The following is a 20,302-nucleotide window of genomic DNA, read 5'->3' on the forward strand; positions in this document are numbered from 1 at the left end:
TTTTTAATGGCATTTTTATTGCACTGAGCCTTATGCCTTAATGGGCACACGACTTCCTCACTATACAGCTAATTTAATTTCCATAATATTGACTGCTGCTTGATTGTCTGCCAGACCACTCAATAAAACAATCTGAACGCGTGATATAAGTCTAGTCTTTGCCCCACTGGCATAAGGGCTTTATGAAATATCATGATATTTCATTTGTTAATCCAAAGCTGTATAGGTCATTTGATTCCTTTCGTTATTAAAGCTTTTGTTCGTTGGAGGTATCCTGCCACCTGCTGTAAAGATTAAAGTACTACTGCTTCGCCTCTGAAAAGTTCATCAGCTTTTTTAAATCGATACATTAAGCTATTCATCCATCTGCTGATGCTCAAGCTGTTATTTCTATTATGAATTATTCGTCTACCTTATTCATTAGTTATTAGGCTTTGAATGGCCAAAAGCACCTATTGTAATTTCCCATCTAATATTCAAAATCTCTAATTTTCTATAGCGCAAACGACCATCAGCCTGATGGAAATGGACTCCTTTTTTTAACTGAAAACTGAATGTTACCTGGAAAACATACAAGCACTGTTTTAATATTTCTCCACTTTTTATGCTTCTTTCATTTTTTTTTTACATACTGTAAAAAGTAAACGTTAAAGCCTACCGTGAGACAAAACCTTGAAATCATTGATGTTCAGAGGGTGCATTAGTGCATTCATAGGGTTACAGGTAAACAAATATATGTCACCCTTGTTTTTTCTGACTCAGTTCTTTTATTTCATAACCTTTGATGCATCTGCTGTGCAAGCAAACGGCACAAAAAGTTCACGATATGGATCTAAACTGACTTTTGGATTAGCAGGTTAACCCTCATTGTCTAGGTAAAAGCTTTGCACATTTGCAATGAGCACCAAAAGCTAGATTATAACTACATCACAGATCGCTCATTGCTTCATTTCAAAAGCCTTCCAGTAGTGGTCATTTTTATGGATGTTTTCAGAGCTCTTTCATTTTTACTGTTTTTTTTATTTTTGTTAAAAAAAAAAAAGAGAGAGAAAATGTGTGTTCATATTTGGATTGCATTTTTAAGAAAAGGAAAAATGTCAATATAGGAGTGTGGTCCCAAATAATAATGGATTATCTTGTATTTTCCATAATTTTTTTAAAAAATCTGCTAAATCTCTGTAAACTAAAAATGTGTATCAGTCCATCGATGCATTTTCTTAGCTGCTTATCCATTTTACAGCTGCAACTTATCCAAGTTGTAATTAGTCCATGCTCACATTCACACCTACAGTACTTCATCACCTTCTTGAGTCACCACTAATTTCTTTATTTAGTGACTTACTGAAATATGAAAACATCCAAGGAAATACAATTTATTAGGCAAAAACAGAGTTTGTACAATTCTAATGAACTTGAAAATCAACATTATGTATGTCCTGAACTCTCTTTCTTGTAATTTCTTCCAGTTTAAGTGGAAATGAAAAAACATCCCAGGCTACACGAAGGACATTCAACGCTCTTTTTTTGGTGCTGGCTGCCTTTTAATCCATTTTTTGTCATCGTGATCCCATGCTGCTTCAATAATGTTGAGGTCTGGGCTCTGGGGAGGCCAACCTGTGACTCATAGTGTTTAATTGTGTAGTTTTCTATCCATGAGTGCCTTTACTGCACTGACAGTGTGTTTGCAATCATGCTAAAAAAATGAAGTGGTTGCTAATCTGAGACTTTCCAGATAGTTTTTTATCTGCTGGATTAAAACTCTGATGGCACTTTTCTGTAATTCCATCAGTTTTGAGAAGATCCCTGACAGCACCAGTGTTGGGAAAGTTACTTTGAAAAAGTAATTAATTATAGTTACTAGTTACTTCTTCAAAAAAGTAACCGAGTTAGTAACTGAGTTACAAGATTCTAAAGTAATTAATTATTTGAAAAGTAACTATTGCATTACTTTAAAAAAAAACGTTTAACCCTCTGGGGTCCAGGGTATAATTGGCTATTTTTAACTACTTTTGATGTTTCCTCTACATTTCACCTTTAAAAACTATTTACTTTGCCTTGTTTGGTATCATCAGCACAACCTCACGTGTCTGAATTTACAGTTATGTTTTCATTTTGACATACTGTATTAACACAACTGATCTAAAATCAGACAAAAAACATAACATTTGAGTAGAAAAAAGTTATATTTTTTACTGTAACAACCACAAACATGTTTAATGAATCATATTTCATAACTTTAAATACAAATATAAATTGTTCAAGTTTTGCAAACAACAAAGTTATTTGCAGCCATTTACCTTTTACCATTTTTTTTATAACCATATCAAACTATTGACATAACAACCAGGTGTTCTGCATTCAATAAGATGCCACACAAATTATTTGTGCCACTCCAAAAATTTCTGTCCACTATAAAGGGGAACATCACAGCCTGATACCTGCAGGCCTGACAGCAGCAGGTGTATCACTCCTGTTTTCTACCTGGAGACAGCAGTCGCCTCATTGTTCTGACACACAAAACTATCCACAACACTACACACTAACTACACAAGACAACACATTAACTACACGCTCCAAACACGCTAAACGTCACACATCTCTCACATCTCAAAACTCAGTCTCTTTCTTTTTCTGCTCTCTCTTTCTCACCGTCACTCCTAAGCCTTCCCCCTCTTCCTAAACAACTAAATGTCATGTTGTCATATCATTTTTGATTGGTCGACATGGTGCATTTTTCCACCAACACGAAAGGGCTGTTTTTTGTTTTGGTTTTTGGGGGTTTTTTTGGTCATAAGCAGAGAGTGCTTGCTTGCGCTTTTCCTTAGACAGTAAACGTGATGAAACTATTCAGGAAAAAACACGCGTATGTATTGTTTATCATGACTCGGGTTTTACGTGGCCTATCAACACAATTTATAAACTGGTATCTATCACCTTGTTGCTTTGTCTTTAAGTGGTCATGTGATTGCCTTACCACGACTACTTTATTCTCCCTCAGTCAAACAGCAGCACTCATTGGCTCCAGGTGTTGTGCCAGAAAGTGATTGCCGTCCGCGGGAGCGCACGGAGCTGCTTAAAGCTGTATCATCCAGATTACTTACAGCTACTTCCGTGCAACTGATATAAGATGCAGTAAGCTGAAGACAGCTTCAACCGTCTGTTTGTTGAAAAATAGTAACGCGACCACACAGCATTTTCTTGTTAGTAACGGTAACGGCGTTGTAACGATAGAAATAGTAATTAGTTAGATTACTCGTTACTGAAAAAAGTAATGCCGTTAGTAACGCCGTTACTTGCTAAAATGTAGCCCCAAATCATGACAGAGCCTCCACCATGTTTTACAGATAGCTGATACTCACTACTAAACCTCTCTCCTGACCTCCTCTGTACACAATAATGACAACTTGCACAAAAATTACAAATTTGGGTTCATCGCTCCATAAGACCTGCTGCTGCTGATTTTCAGTGCAGTTTTGTGTATTTTTGTATACCTCAGTCTTCTCTCCCTTCTTGACTTCCATTGTTCATCTGCTTTAGATAGTTTTTTTTTAGGCCTGCCACTTTCCTCAGATGTTTTAAGGTAGCAGGGTGACTGTTGGAGGCAGAACTTCCTGACTGGACGGTTGGTGGTCTGATCTTTGGCAGTCTGCATGCCAAACTGTAGCCAAAGTTGCTCTTTGATGCGTTCATTGGTGTATAAATGTGAGCAACCAGTCCATTTACCATTTACTGCACACCATGGCAAAATATTACATGTTTTTGTACAATAGCTGTTTGTTAGTGTAAAAACACATTTTATGCCTATCAAACTGTGTTATCAATTGTCTGTGTCAGAGATTCAATTAAAGAAAAAATGGGTGAGAAAGTAAAAGAAAGATTTAATTTAAGATCCTGTCAGATAGAAGGACTGGGCTGAAAATAAATGAAATGAACCCTAAAAGCCTGCAGAAATATTTCCCATGACTAACCTTCTACAAATTAGAAGTAAATCTGGATCCTTGGAAGTAAAATACAAAGAATTCAATACAATACTGCACAGCCAATCTTTCAACCACAACCATATTTTTGAACTCGGGAGAAATGGAGTATTCAGAGAGAAATGAAAGAAAGCAAAAGGAAACTGTTTCTCTGTGTTGAATTGTGTATTTTCTGTGGGAAATTCTACAGTGATGCAGTAAAAGTAGTAAAACCCCATCTTCAGTTGTCTGGAACACAGTATCACAGCTTTGCATTTACTGTAGGGCAATAATCATAACTACTAATGAAACTAAGTACGAGCTTTTGTTAGTCGTTTAACTTTTTCTTTCCTTTTTGCTGATGGTCTCAGTTTTGTGCATTTTTGATTTATGGCCACTAGATGGCTGTAAGTCATCATAAATCCTCCTGAGACCCAGAAGAATAAAATTTTGTGATATTTAGATTTGACATTCACATGCTACAGCAAATGTTGGAACTGGAAGGAGAGTCTTACTTAGTCAGTTTCATACTTAGTCCTGTCAGGAGATGCAGGTGGAGTGGGGTCTGATCTTACAGCAAGAAGGTGAAAGTTCAGAGAAGGATATGTAAACAGTGGACGGCAAAATAATGACACAAAGTCTATTACTTGTAAGCTAGGGATATGAAGTTGTGGGCTCAGCAGATTTAAGCTGTTTTGCTGTATTCAGTTAAGAGAGCTCTTCAAGATGTCTCTTATCAGTAACACCAAGATCATTTGTTGTTTTGATGCACTGCCTAATCTTAAAGAATCTGTCTTATTAGTTTCTATTAGCTGAAAACAGGAAACAGTAAATTCAAATCCTGTGTTATCTGAGTCATGCCGTGAACACAGATATGCTGAAGAATGTTTTTGCCTTTCATGTATTGTTTAAACTGAATTCAACTGATAAAGACAAGACGCATAGACTTTAATGCTTTTTTCCTCATAAATGTAATTCATTACAGAAGTGAAACTTTAAGTGTGTGTGTGTTTTCTAGAAATCAGAATGCCTAAAAATTTAAAATCCAATGTGGCAGTTGAGAAACCACACCAGACAACTTCAAAGCCCTCGCACAATATTTCTGGAGTGCCATTATTTTGCCCTGGCTCAGACTCCTCAAAGGCTGGTATGTCTTCCTCTGAGCTTTCACCTTCCTGCTCTAATGGTTGGCCTTGCTCCACCTCATCTCCTGACAGCTGTAAGTCTGACTCTCCTTTCACAGTTCTGAGTAAATTTCCTTTTCTCCTCGTCCTGCCCTTTGCTTCCTGAAATATTAAAATAAGTTCAGGATGTGAGGCAATAAGACCTGCTGTCCACTACAAAGGGCACTGGATAACACTTTTGTTCCGGAAGGGTTAAAATTGCTATACACTTCTAAAATCACACTAAATCAAAGACGCTCAAATAGAAGAAACAAACAAAAAAAAATCGCTTTGTCTCCTTTGTGGCCATAAAATTTGGAAGCTGCAATTCTTGTACAAGAAAATCCATGTGCTCTGTTAGCCCAGCTCCCACAAACATAGCATTGATAAGATCAGAATGTGATATAGATTGTATGTGCCTCAGAAGTTGTACTGTGATTTATCATGAGTTGCGCACTTTGTTTTGGCTTATGTTTTGGAAAATAGTGAATCATCAACAATGCAGAAGTAAGCTAGTTGCATTGCAGAAAGAATCATTGCTTTCATGTCATCGTATTCATCACACAATGAGAGACAGGGGTTTCTCACTGTCCTTTAAACATGCACATGACTCGATACTGCTGACTCCTAAAAAAAACAATTGCTCATCGGCTTTCCCCATCTTATCAAAAGAAAAAAAACATAACAATCTCTTGTTCCTTTTTTGCTCCTCATAATTTCATTTAACTAAAATGTATCCATGTAACAAGTCTGGGCATGTTGTTTACAGCTCTGTTACTTGACCATTCCCAGTCATAAACACCGCATGCATCATTTTTTCTGAGTGATTGAGTTTGATGACGCATACCTGAACCAAAGCCCATCCTGTTTTTGCTGCCATGAAACTTTCCCCTGTCAAAGTACAAACGGAGAAAGTGAAACCACATTTACTGACCACAAGCAGAATTTAGTTGCAGGTGGGAATTTTTAAAAAGCGCAAATAGTAAACAGCTCATCACAACATTTTTAGAGTTCCACTGCTAAATTTTGCAGTGACATTCTGTTATAAGATCAGACTTAAGATAAATTGTTGATAAGTCAACAATATGTGGTTGAATTAAGTTGCGACAGTTCTTCCTTTTATATTCAGTTTACTATTTTTATCTCTGATTATGATGCTTGCGTCAGTTCCAAACAAATATTTTTAAGGATAAACTGTAACAGAGGCATATTGTCATGCTGGTACACATCTTTACCCTTCCATTTTAATATTAGTGGAGAAATACACATAGAAAAAAATCAGCAAAGTAATGATTTTCAGTGTTGTAATAACCACGAAAATATCCTAAAATTTTCACTTTAACAGTCTCTTCATAAATAAGGAAGTGAAGAACACATTTCAACATATATTTATGTCAAAGTTTCACTCCTTCCTTTTCTCCCAGCTGTCAGTCTTGTTCCTGTCTGTGTGACTTGTGGTGAGTAGGAGAAAAGGGCCAGTCCCTTTAGAGATATAGATATAATCTGGCTGTCTCCCTTCAGTAGCATACAGGGGAAAGTACCATTTGGATACTTCAGATACTTAGGGCACACACTGAGCTCAGGAAGCGAAGTAACACATCAGTGCACAGCAGAGGAAACTCGGGACTTGTACAGTCGTCATTTCTTAACATCTATCTTCCTGCGTTCCCCGGGCTAAGAGCGCTCCGAACCCTGCTGTTTGACTGACGATGCCGGAGCCTACCCAGAATTTACTGATCCGTATCCTCGTGTTGTGGAACACCGTAATCACCATATTCCTAATTGTGCTCTTCGTTCTATACTTCACAGCAGGACATAAAGGCTTGGTGAGAACTCTTTGAATAATACTTTAACTATGGTGATTAGTGATTAGACAAAAAAAGGTAACTTCTTTTTAAAACCGTTAGTGTAGCATGAACATTTTTTTTGAATAATAACATGAACTTCAGAAAAAGTCAACACCTGTGCCGTACATCTGTTCTTATTTGTGGTTTTGGTAGTAGCTGGTAACTGGTGAGAAAGACACCTATGCCTGTGGTCTACATTTGGTTACAGACCTCCATCATAACACCCAGTCACAGCTTTCTCATTATGTTCAGTGTTTTTGAGTTAAGTTGGTTTCCCACAGAATAAAATAAGATACAGTAATACAGCACCAGGGATGCCTTACTTCATTCAAAACACAAGTTTATTACTGGGAGAAAATAGAAGTCATTTGTAGTTTTATAGAAAATAAACATATTTAAATGTTTAAACAGTGAAGAAGGCATCTTATTGACAAAAGATTGCCTAAAAGAAATTGGATGACATCTGGTGCTGTTGTAGAACTATGTTAACCCTCCTGTTATGTTGGTTTCCAGGAACACCAATTATGCTCCTGGGTTCATTTGGGCAAATTTACTCATCCAAAAGTGTCAGAAACACTGGCATTGATTATTTTACAATTTTCTTTTATAATTTTGATTTTTTTTTTTTCATTTTCTGTAGTGATGCAGATGACATGCGACATCTCTTCTGTTCTGGGTCAATCTGACCCGCAACATAACAGGAGGGTTAAAACATTACAATAGTATGATCATTTTTTGAATAAATTACACGAAGGGCAGAAAAAAATCAACATCTGTGCCGTACAGCTGTTCTTTTTTGTGGTTTTTGTAGAATAGCTGGTGAGAAAGACACCTATGCCTGTGGTCTACATTTGGTTACAGACCCCCGTCATAACACCCAGTGACAGCTTTCTCATAATGTTCAGGTTCAGGTTTAGTTGGTTTCCCATAGAATAAAATAAGATACAGTAATACAGCACCAGGGATGCCTTACTTCATTCAAATGCAAGTTTATTACTGGGAGAAAATATAAGTCATCTGTAGTTTTATAGAAAATAAACATATTTAAATGTTTAAACAGTGAAAAAGGCATCATGATTGCCTAAAAGAAATTGGATGGCAGCTAGTTCTTTTGTAGAACTATGTTAAAACTCACAATTGCACCTAAATTTCAGAGTTTCAGTCAGTTTCCACCCCGAAATCCTCTTACAGTATTTAGTATAAGCACTTTTGTTTCCTTTTCCAATCTTAGGAAAATAGTGCTGTAGAATCATCCAAAATTTCCTCCACGGAAAAGAGATGGGTAAGCTATCCATCATTTCTAAGATTTATTCAGAGTTTGTGTTTCTCTCCTGACTTTTGTGTTAAACATTCACCCTCTGTCCATTTTCCTTTATTTCTTGCCACAAAGACGTCCTGCTGATGTTACATGTATTTACTATTCGTACACATGTGTAGTAAGCGAGATAGATGCTGCACTATGTATGTCAGATTAATTCCATTTCTTATGAGTTACGTATGTCTAACCACTCTCCTCCCCTCTTGGAGGAAGCTCAGTGACGTCATTGCCACATTCGGGGAAATGCCACTAAACTCAACTGTTGTCTCTTCATTTTCCTTCTGAAGTTAGTACACAGTCTATGCTGTAAGCTGCTGTTGTCTCACGTTGAATAAACTGCAGCCTCTCTGGGCCTGAGTGTGTGTCCCTGGAAGTCATGTTTGCACCACATTTACTGTTACTATTTTGAGAGTGATAAATCCCTACTTCTTCTTCTTTCAACAGACAACCACCGCCCCCTCTAGCCTCGTCTCAATTACAGGAAAAATGCTCAACTTTAAGTTTGAGAAAGGTAATGTTTTTCTTATTTCAATTTATTATCTGCACTTAAAATTTATCATATCCCCATTCAAACATTGCTGTGTTTATACTTTCTTTGTCAGAAGAAACATGTAATCCCATGAAATACATACAGTCAGTAAATAAATGAATACAGTCAAATGTACTTTACTTCAGAAAAAAATTTTGATTTAAAAACTGAATATAGAGAATAAATTTCTAGAAAAAACAAATTTAGCATCTATAGCAGTCTATTTTATGTCCTCCACAGATGAAAATGATACAACATGGGACCAAATTCAAAAAGATAAAAGCCTGCTTTCAAAAGTCAACAATGGCCTGAGCCCGAACGTGGATGGATACTATTTCCTAAATCTTCAGGTTGCAGTGGGTCCAGCCTGTTCCATAACAGATCAATCCAGTGTGAGCCTGGTGTACATACCGAAGGACAAATCCCCCAAAATTCTTCTAAAGGGCTCGATTAACAAAGAAACAAACACCACAGGTATTCTCAGCAAGGTAGTGGAGTGCGGTGCCGGAGAGAGGCTGATATTCAACATAAGTAAGCCAATATTTGATTGTGTTGTTAATGATAAAACTTACCTGGATATCATCTTCATGCCACGGCTTTAGGTGTAAGTTCATTATTCTAAATCCTCGGCATAGTGCACAACACCTTTCCAGCTTTGGAACCCACACTGAAGCAAACCTAGTTTGAATCTTGTTGGGTATACTTGTTCACTTTGGATGGATGGTCTGTTGATCGCCAGATTAGCAATTTACCTAACAATTTTTGTAAAAAAAAAAAAAGGGGGGAATTCAATAAGAGGTTGGATGAAAACCTCGTCTCTTTTTACATTCCGGTCTGCAAAAAAAGAAAGAGCTCGCCTTAAACAGGGTTTATAATGATCCAATGATGTTCAGTTTTGTAAAGTAGATATAGCAGACCGGGTATTGGTCTCAGGTTGTATCATCACTACAAAATCACACTTGAAAACAGCGCAATGTATGTAATGTATTGTGTATTTAATGGATTAGAACCAAAGCTGGATTGTTTTCATTGTTCTCAAATAGCTGTTTTAAACAGAAACTTTGAAGCGTTGTTCAGAATTGACAGATCTCACTTGTTGAAACTATATTTCTTTGTTAGAGCTTTGCATGTTTAAAATGTCTAGTAGTTGATTTCAAGAATTTATTGTGCTGAAGTGTCACATTTTTCAGCAGGAGATTGCTTTTGATGTTTGCACAGATTATACTTTCTAATCTCTGATTCATTTCTTGTTTTGTTAACATTGTATGAATTCTGTATTTAAGTTTATTTATTTATTTCTCGCAACAAAAACCATGTGCAGCATATGATTTAGACACATAATGGATGTAACAAAAAACCCCATGGCAGGTCAGCTAATAATCTATGAATGTTTATTTTCTCAGTGATAATGTTTCACAGGGTGTACCAGTCACAAACTGGTAGTGAGTCACTGGAATCTATGTAGAGAATTGACTTTGTTTGTTAAAAGAATGTAATTCATATTTGGAAAGAACAAAGGTGTAGTTTTGATTTACTTGACCAATAACATACTTTAGTATTTCATCTCTTTAGTCTAAAGATAAGTGTGAAATGACTTGATAAGCTCCAGGCATCCTTGACTACATGTACTATACATTGTGACACGTGAAAACACAAGTCGCAGTGGTTGTTGCGGTAAGTTTCATGTGTTTGAGATTTGAAAGAAATACTGGGTTTTTTCACTTTTTGTAATTTTTTTGATGTTTTAGTGGAAGAGGAAGCTGCTTATGCATTTGAAAAGGATTTCTGTGAGACCTGCTAAATGTGTGTGTTTAAATTTGACTTTAACCATTGTTATGAAAAAAATAAGAGAACGCCTTAGTTAAAAATGTTTACTGTCTTTATTGTATTTGATGTGACTGTAAAACAAAAACAAACTCAATATGAATCAAAGGACACGATAACAGTGATTAAGGGCTTTTGGGTTTGAGTCATTTATGAGACCCTAGATATGAAAGTGAGAGGTCATGAGTTAACATTGGATTACCACATAATCACTAATAGAAAGATACAGCGGGACCCTCCCTGTCTATATGCTGTCGAAGAATATGTCCTCTTGACTCTTGACAAAGCAAACAGAAGAAATGCTTCTCATACAAAGCATTCAAAGTCGCATCCAGTGACCTAAATCGCAGTGACAGAGATACAGTAAAAGCAGCAAAAAAGGTCACTGGAACATTAGTCATCACAGTCAAGAGGCACATTTTCCAGCTTTCATTTGAAAACTTTTGTTTTCCAAACCTCAGCCACAAACGAGTCCCATATCTCTCAGTGCTCTGTCAATTAGTTGTTGCTACCACAGCTTTCGATTGCAGCGAAGAGGTCCAGGATGTAAAAATTGATAGCAGACATAGCAAACTACCACCCACTCTGTCTCTTTTATTAGAGGCCTTAGATGCATTTGCATGGGTTGATTTTGGTTGCTCCCTTCCTACTGCTTTCCACTGCCCAATGTCAAGATAATAAATGGTGTATCCTCACAGAGAAAGTGTATAACCTCTACACATCATTTTTGCCCAGACATCATGGAGAGAACGTCGACATTATAAACATGTTTACAGCATGCACTTTTTGAATAACAATCTTCCAGTTTCTTCTTGTAACCCTTATCAATATGCCACCTCTTACAATAAAAGATTTGTCAGACTAGAAAATGTCTGAAATGAGTAAGCTTCTAAATCCAGTCACAGCGTTTTTTTTTTATCTTGAATCAAAATGATAGTGATGTCAAATCTTTAAAAGTTCAAATATTTCTCACTCACATATTTTTCCTCCAGCCTGTAGTGTTAAATAGCCACGTAGAGTATTGTGTGTGGGTTACCCAGTTTTGGATATATACACTACTGTGCTACAAGAGTGCTATGCGCAGACACAAATTTCTGATATTTAGCAAAAGACTAAAACAATACAAGAATTTTTCTTGTTAAAATTCAAGTACAGATCTCTTGGATGGTTACCGCCGCACAACAGGCATCATTATTTAACAGCTAATCCAATTAAAATTCTACTAAAGACAACAATAGCACAAACACAGTGGAAAGGTCACGTTTAATAGCAGAGGTGAAGCCTAACCCACACACACAGGTCAGTTACAGCTGTCTGTGTCCAGTGGCTGAGCAGCTCCTGTATCGACCATAAAGCTTTTATTAATTAACACTATCCACACAGTTCTAGACCATTTTTGAATCGAGCTGTAAATATGGTGTTTTAAAGCTGCAAAGTTGGGTATTTTTGATCTGCTCAACTGCAGATTTTTGATCTGATCATCTGCAGAGGAATGGTTTATTTAAAGAGTTTCGTGAGGTTTCAGAACTCATCATTGTACAGAAACAGCATAATTGAAGGTTATGAATGAATCATATCTATCTAATGGATTCCAATTGGAAAGAACATATAATTTGTTTGCATAAAGGGACAGTCCTCTTCACACACACTTCATACACTAAGGTTAATTATGGAGTTCCGCAGGGTTCCGTGCTAGGATCAGTTCTGTTGACTTTATACAGCCACTATCATTAAAAAGCAAAGGGTACATTTTCACTGCTATCCAGATGACACCCAACTTTATCTGCCCGTGAAGCCAGATAACACTCACCAATTAGTTAATTGCAAGAACGACTTAAAGACAAAAAGACCTGGATGATCTCTTATTTCCTGCTTCTAAATTACGGCAACTGGTGTCTAACTGGATACTTAGAATGGCATTACCTTGGCCTCCAGTAAAACTGGGAGAAATTTTAGAGTCGTTTTACATCCTTCAGTGTGTATATTGAGCTAATATGTAGGACTGTTTTCTTGCATTTGTGCAATATCTTTACAATTAGAAACATCTAATTTTAGAGTGATGTTAAAAAACTAGTTCATGCATTTATTACTTCTTGGCTGAACTACTGTAATTCGTTAGGACGGGGCTCTCCTAAAATCTCCCTGAAAAGCCTTCAGTTGATCCAAAATGCTGCAGTAAAAGTACTGACAGGGACTAGAACGAGAGAGCATGTTTCTCCATTATTGGCTTTTCTTCATTCATTCTCCTCATATACCAGTTCTAGAATAATCAGGCCCTGTCTTAAAGACCTCATAGTACCATATCACCCTAATAGAGCACTTCAGTCTCAAACTGTTGGCTTACTTGTGGTTGCTAGGATATTTAAAAGAAGAATGGGAGGAAGAGCTTACAACTTTCAGGCCTCTCTTCTGTGAAACCAGCTCCCACATTGAATTTTAGCAACATTTTAAGACTATTTTCAAGACTGAGGTTAAAACTTTCCTTTTTGATAAAACCTATAGTTAGGGCTGGATCAGGTGATCCTGGGTTCGTCCTCAATTATGTTGCAATAGGCCTAGGTTCCTGGGTCATTCTCATGATGCAGCGTTACTTCAGCTCTTTTGTCCTGTCTCCCTGCCCCAACCTCCAGTCCCTGACCCTCCATGAGCCTGGTTCTGCCAGAGGTTTCTTCCTGTTAAAAGGGAGTTTGTCATTCTCACTGTTGCCAGGTGCTCATAGCTGGTCCTTTGATTGTTGGTTTATTTGAAGAGTTTTAGTCAGGCTTCAGAACTCTGTACAGACACAGCATTAGTGAAGGCTTGGTGTTTTCTGTGTTTTTGTAGGGTCTTTACCTTCGTGATATAAAGCAAACCAAAGTGATTATTGTTATGATTTGATACTAAATAACATAAATATAATTGTTTTGCTCACCTCTTTTTGAAGCCAGAAGGCACCTGATATAGATGAAGTACTAATTCTTCAGCTAACTAGCGTTTATATTGGTTAATTAGTATTGCACTAATAAAATACTAGACTTTAACTCAAGGGTAGACTTGTAGGGTGGCCTGTATCTCACAGACAGCCACAATATTAATCAGATAATAGATTAAAAAAGCACCAAGGGCACAAAAACTGATCCCTAACTCCAGTGGATGAGTTACAGTTCACCCCACTCAAAGTTTTAGAGTTGTTCTGAAGAGGGGGGAAAGCCCCCACAGAAGCCCAAACTGTTATTTGTACCAACACAAGGGGACAGCATTTAGCTGCGGACTGTTTGCTGTGCTCCTCTTTCAGTTTTGCTTTGCATAAAAAAATATATTCTCCATAAACTATGTTGTGTGATTTTAGCCAAAAAAGAAGGTTCAATTTAAGAGGCCATTTTTGCCTTATTTCAAAAGTTGATTGTAAAAATCAGCAGTGCTCAAGAGATCAATATCTCACACAAACCTGCTTTATAAATGGAAAATGTTGATTTCATATACGGAAGTGTAAAGATTTTGGTTCATTTCATAACCGGTGATAGAGTACTCTCAGCCCACACAAAGTCTCTATACAAGTCATGCTTGGCCTCGAAACTACACAGCTGATACAGCTCGCGCCGCTGCGCTACCGTCGTCTCTCACACTTCACAGGTCAGCCAGCGCTGGAAGATCATGACTCACACATGTGTTATTAAAAGACCAGAAGACCTGAGAAAACATCATTCAGCTCATGGATAACTAAACTCTGGACTGGAGTTACACTTTCAGCTCTCAAGTGTGTTTTCCCAATTTGAGTAATCCATACTTGGCTGAGGGAAAATTAATTAGAGAAATCACTCAGCCTACACACCCACCCATAGAAACACATACATGCACATACACATATTCATTCACATACACTCACACGCACACATGTTGCTTCATTTTCACCAGCCATTTCTCTCTGGGTCTGGGGTTGGAAAGTGAGTCAGCCAAGCAATCTGCTGCTATCACCCCCCTCCCCCCGGCAGCCCCCACTACCACTTCCTTTTCAGTTTACAAATATACAACTCTGTGGGTGTCTTCTTCGAACACACATAGATGAAGGGAAAGTATAACAGTGACTGCATGGGACATACAAAAAAGGGGAAAAAAAAAAAAGCTTCAAAGAGCTTCTCGTTCGCACAGACCATGTCATGGTTGCACGTTGTGCCGAGATGTGACTTGAAAAGAAACTATGTAATCTACTGAAAAAAAGTAGTAAATAGAAAAGTAAACCAACATTTTTCACATCCACTTTAAACCTTTAAACCTTAAATAATGTTGCTGCCAGTATATATTCAGGTGAGAAGAAGCTGACATGATGACACTTTACTTTTTGGGCCATTGTGGTATTTAAAAAAAAGTTCCTCCAGTAACTGCTGTGTGGTTGGACTGAGTGGGCGACAACATTTTTAATACAGAGACCACTGAGCCTGTATCACGGTCTCACCTTTCACGGCAGGAAGTGAATACACTTCCCTTACTGTGCATGGCTAACAAATAAGACCAAACCAAACAGGTCTTTTAAATTATTTTGTGTTTATTTCATTGCACTGTATGACTTAATGTATATAAATACAGAAAAATGAGCTTTTTTCTTTAATAATAAAAAAACAAATTCATAAATAGTGTGCAGTACGTGTTACAGCAAGTAGGAAAAAGAAAGGTTACAGTCTTATTTTTGATATTAGTATGAACACTCAGCAACAATCTGAAGTTCAATCTGTGAAATATATATATATATAATTGTTAGAAATCATATTTAACAATCAAAGTTTTGTTTTAAAGCAAATACACAAGCATATAAGCATATCAAATTTCCCTGTTGTCCGACTGTTCGTTACACTTATAAAACAAAATTGAGAGTTACATCTGCAGAAACAAAGCTGGCAGCACAGCCCTGCACTGCAAAGGCACAAAGAGGATTTGACACTTGCCTTCCTTGCGGTTACAGACCTGCTTTTTCATGTCAAAGAGAATCAAAAACCCCTGAGAGGACTTATAGGTTTTAATTTACTCTCATTTAGAGCCTTTATGTGGCATCTATATCATATAGGCACCAAAGACATTCTCAGAGGGTTTGTGGCGTACAATTTTTGCAGTGTCACTCACGTCCACAAAAATACCATCATCCTTATAAAGGTGAAACACTCCACCCAGGTAACTGTTGGATTGTGTTTTTTGACCGACTTTTGAATGTGAAGGATATTTCCTGGACTGCAGGAGGGTGATATTCCCTGAATACCTGTCAGTATGCATGCTAATACGATGCTGAAATCCGTTGCTGTCTGAGAAGAAAACCTTGGAATAGACATAGTAATAACCCTCTTTCTGAATTTTAAGCTCTTTGTCTTTGTAGGTCATTTCATAGAGGAGAGGGTCTGCATTCATGCTCCATGCCATTTTGTTTTTTGCATGAGCTACATCTTGTCCATCTGAAAAATATAAGAACAAATGTAATCATTCTAATAAAATAAAGTGCAAACATCACACTGTGAAGAGCAATATGTACTTAATTATGCATCTTGGTAATAACTGAAACATTATGTTTCTGGCAGTTAGGGAAATGCTGTTTTTACCTGTCAGATGTGCAACCGGTTTGGAGGGAGGAATACCATAACTGGGTTGTTCAGTGGCAGTTGTAACTGTGAGAGGACGAAACATTATTTATCTAGTGTGGAATAAGTAAACGGAAGGTGCTCGTCATCTGTGTATAAAGTGCTGAGACTCACCTCCGATGAGCTTAGAGATCGATTCTGAGTCGGTCTGCAACGAAAACGAAAGAGGGTTAATGTATTTTTAATGTGCATTTGCATTTTTGAGCGTGCACATGTAGATGCGTAGATGCAATCGGCTCTTGTGGATAACAAAGTTGTGAAAATAGAAGTTTAACAATATTAAAATGTAATTGTAACAGGCATTGTTTTTCTGCAGAGCATGGTAGGACAGAAGAAGGTAGATTGCTATCATGATACCGGAAGTAGACCACTTCCTTTTTGCCATCATCCCTTGTTTGTACACTGTGCACACACTCAAAAACGCCACTGCTGTTATTCTGTTCTATAATACGTGACAGCTACCCTAACACAGTGCATCAGTGCTGTACAGGAAACTGACTCTGTACGTCCACCGCCTCAGAAAGTATGTCTGCCCCCTCCCCACATGCACATCATTAAAGTTGTCCGTAAATGAGCTGGACTTTAGAGTACTTCTCCATGTGTGCTTGGCCCTCTTCCCCATAATAGTGAAATAAATTCATGATCAGCAGTTTTTACTGAAAATAAATTCATCTCAGCAGAATTTCTATCACAAGAGCCCCTGTGTTTGCGTCACAAACCCTTCCAGATACCCAGACATACATATTGCATAAAGAATCGCTGCAATAGGATCTTCTCTAAGTCAAACTGTTATTCTATTCTATTCTGTTGTGGAAATTTACATTTTTAATAACTTTCTCACATACAGCTCAAAGTAATCTACATTTTTATGCCTATTTATGCATCTACATGTTTAATTATGACAATATCAATGATATAAAACAAAAACTCAGGTTTAAAGAAAATCAAGACCTGTAGCAATCTGCTGTGACCTTTAACCAAACGCATTTCTGATTACGAATACTTCTGATTGAGTGAAAGTGTTATTAAAATGACTGACAGAAAATATGTAGGAGAATACTGTGAAAAAGTACGAAAAGAAAACTGGAAGTGAGAACACTGTGGTAAACAATGAATAAACTCTTACAATGAAAGCGAGATTCAGAGGCGTTGAAACAGATATTTAATGGAAAAAAAGATCTACCGAGACAATGAGCTAATAATAAATCATAGAATGAAATTGCAAAAGGTACAGAAATGGTGATACTTACATGTTCGGCCTGGTAGAGTCCATAGATGAAGCATGCTTCTATGACCATGCCGCACAGCGCCACGCTCACCAGCATGAAGAGCAGGATCTGAGCCACCCCGGTCTTTTTTCGCACCTGGATCAGCCTGGGGGGCACTGGAGGCCTTGTGGCATGGGTGTCCACCACACACACAGAGGGATATTTAATCTCCTCCATACTTTCTGGGTTTTTTCTGTAAATGGAAAAGAATTCAGTGAGGCGCTCTCACTGAAGTAGCTGCTGCTACTTCAAAAAGACAGTAAAGACAGAGAGACCTGAGAGACAGGCAAGTGTGAAGAAGTTTCAGAATGGGTGGGCTTACTTCTGGTTGGTTCAAGTGGAGCAAACTTACCAGCAATCAGAGACAGAAGTCTTGAGATGTATCACCAAAGCACCTTTGAGAGCTTCCAACGTGCACTTGAACTGCACGCACCCAAAGGATACTCCGAGGTTATGTCACTCTTTCCAGTGTAGTCAATAAATCGTTTTTGAAGTGTCACGGTTGAAGGCGACATTCAGTGAGTGGAAGACCCAGAGCAATGCATTCTGACCTCCCCATTTACACCCTCCCACTTCAGTGCAGCAGCAGTGCAGAATGTCTCCAGTCCCACTTCCTCCCTCGTTAACACATCTTTTTGGTCTGACAGTTACAGTAACAGACCAAAGTTGTACACACATGTCCTGTGTCACTTTAAGCACATTTGTGAAAGACCCTAAAAGGTCACAAGCCACCTTAAGTAATGGGTTTAAAATGTATATATTTTCTCCCAAGGCTTGGTTATTTTACGAGAAAGTATTTTGAGGTTTAAACAGTATGCATATTCCATCCAGTCAGTGCTGGTAATACGTAGCACTGGTTAATATAATTTTTCATTATCTTCACTAGCATCTAATTAGTAAACAGTTAGCATCCCATTGGTTAGCAGGAAAAAGTCGTTTAGCTTCTACATGAGGGTGATAACAGTCATGGGGAAAAAAATATGTACACCCAATGCAATTTGTTGGACGCTTTCCCTACAGATAAACATTTTATACTTGAACACAGGGGAAATTAGTTAATTTAAAAAATGTATAGGTGTAATTTTCCACCAATCTGTGACATAGTCTTAGCGTTAAATGCAAGAACATGTCATTTCAATCTTGCCTTTGACTTAACTTTCCACTTCACTTCTTCTTTTTGAGTGATTCCTTCTTAAGTCGTTCCTTGGTGTAAAGGGCCATCGCTGTCTTAAAAGTCCACTCAGCTTTGGCACAGATGGCCTCATGTTAAGCAGAATGCAGAATGAATTCAAAGCTGAATGGCAATGGCAGAGAGCCGTTTATCCCGCAGGAAACAAACAACCACAACACAATAAAGTTTCCATCAGTATGTGGCAAAGCTGTCCTTGGTTGGTCTGCTGTTAGTGCTGCTGAACAACTCTAACTTTGATTTGTGTCTCCAGAGCACAATATTCCAAACGACCTGTAAATTCATTGCAAACTGCTGTTTTCCTCTAAACAGCTGCAACGGTTTTGCAATGTAGGTCAAATGTGCAATCTCCGGTTGATTCGAGATGCATGCACTCTAACCCTCATACCTGACCTACAGTTCCTGTAATGGCACTTTAGGGTTCTTGCATCAAACAGTTTGTTCTTGGGATGATGTGGTGGACTAGTTTTTGAAAAATCGGCATCGCTTTTTTAAGACTATACTTATTTTACCTAAAATAATTTAGGGATTCTTTTAAATTCTTGCCAGTCTCATAGGTACAAAAAATATTTTTTCTGAAGGCCACACAAAGCTTAAGATATGGATTTAATAGTGGAATTTCTTTCAGTTATTTACCTACTTCAATTTTTGTTAAATGTCATTAGAAGCACCACCTTCCCACTCCACCACCCACCCTTAGGGGGTGGAGTGGGTGTAGATGAGTGTCAGGGATGATTCTTGACAGAAGGATAGCGGCAACAATGGAAGGGAAGGTTTACAAGATGACAGTGAGACCTGCTATGACAGAGTTAGAGAGGCAGGGCTGAGATGGTTTGGACATGTCCAGAGAGAAGCTTAATGGATGGAATGAACTGAGTACATTAAATGTATCAATATTCACCATTTAGAAGATCCAAGAAGGTTAAAACTCAGTTTTAATGAGATGTACTTTGTCACTGAGGCTTCAGTAGGTGAGGGGCTGGACAATTTCACATTCTGATGTGAAAAGATGTGATGGACATACGGGGAAAGACATTTTACCAGCTTAGTGCTGAAAAGGATTCCCGACCTTTGACCTTGTAGTGGACTATACACGTAAATATAACAAAGTACAAGATTACTGTTAAATACTGTCACTAATACAGTTCCAGCATGTCCTACAACCCAACAAATACCATCACCATCATAAAATACATCCTCAATTAGATTAGACAACATTTCTTGTAAGAAAATGGCAGATGGAATAAGCACAGAGCCGAGGCTACTGTTTGGAGAAGCCCTCAGAGAGGACTGATGGAGGCTCCCTGACGAGGCAGATCCCCGTAAACTAATGAGAAGCCTGAGAAATGAGAAATGAGAAAGGGGAAGGAAGCGTGGGAGTACATCCTTTCAATAAAACTTCTGTTTAAGCATGTTCCAGTGATCTATCAGCTGCTTGGATTGTATTAGCATATTAGTGTATGAGCTTACCATACCATCCTTTTAAAGTAATGTATGTGAAGTGGTTCTGAAATATGCTAGTAATGGACAATATGATGAAGTGGTTTCCATTTGATCTTTCTAAACACCTGCTTAGGAATACATGATTAATGATGATTTAATGTGTAC

The 20,302-nt window shown here is 37.8% G+C and overlaps 1 protein-coding gene and 1 long non-coding RNA gene across 5 annotated transcripts; one reads left to right on the forward strand and one right to left on the reverse strand.

Moving 5' to 3' along the window:
- Window positions 1-3,431: 3,431 nt before the first annotated feature.
- On the forward strand, window positions 3,432-13,488 carry LOC120739061. The gene is made up of 4 exons (XR_005697109.1): window positions 3,432-6,945; window positions 8,198-8,248; window positions 8,729-8,795; window positions 9,054-13,488. It is a non-coding gene; the product is annotated as an uncharacterized LOC120739061 (long non-coding RNA).
- Window positions 13,489-15,490: 2,002 nt separating this feature from the next.
- tnfsf14 (TNF superfamily member 14) lies at window positions 15,491-18,080 on the reverse strand. 4 transcript variants are annotated; one of them, XM_040040614.1, is made up of 5 exons: window positions 17,854-18,080; window positions 17,488-17,698; window positions 16,352-16,385; window positions 16,199-16,264; window positions 15,491-16,054 (listed from the first exon to the last, which is right to left on the reverse strand). In XM_040040614.1, exons 2-5 carry the CDS (start codon window positions 17,680-17,682, stop codon window positions 15,663-15,665), a joined length of 687 nt encoding a protein of 228 aa, XP_039896548.1. In that variant the 5' UTR covers window positions 17,683-17,698; window positions 17,854-18,080; the 3' UTR covers window positions 15,491-15,662. The 4 variants fall into 4 exon arrangements, with proteins under 4 accessions (XP_039896548.1, XP_039896541.1, XP_039896532.1 ...); XM_040040607.1 differs by having other exon boundaries at window positions 17,828-18,080; XM_040040598.1 differs by having other exon boundaries at window positions 17,858-18,079.
- Between the last annotated feature and the right edge of the window lie 2,222 nt (window positions 18,081-20,302).

The sequence above is a fragment of the Simochromis diagramma genome, unplaced genomic scaffold (genome assembly GCF_900408965.1).
Source record: "Simochromis diagramma unplaced genomic scaffold, fSimDia1.1 OVJJ01000321.1, whole genome shotgun sequence".
NCBI classification, from domain to species: Eukaryota; Metazoa; Chordata; class Actinopteri; order Cichliformes; family Cichlidae; genus Simochromis; species Simochromis diagramma.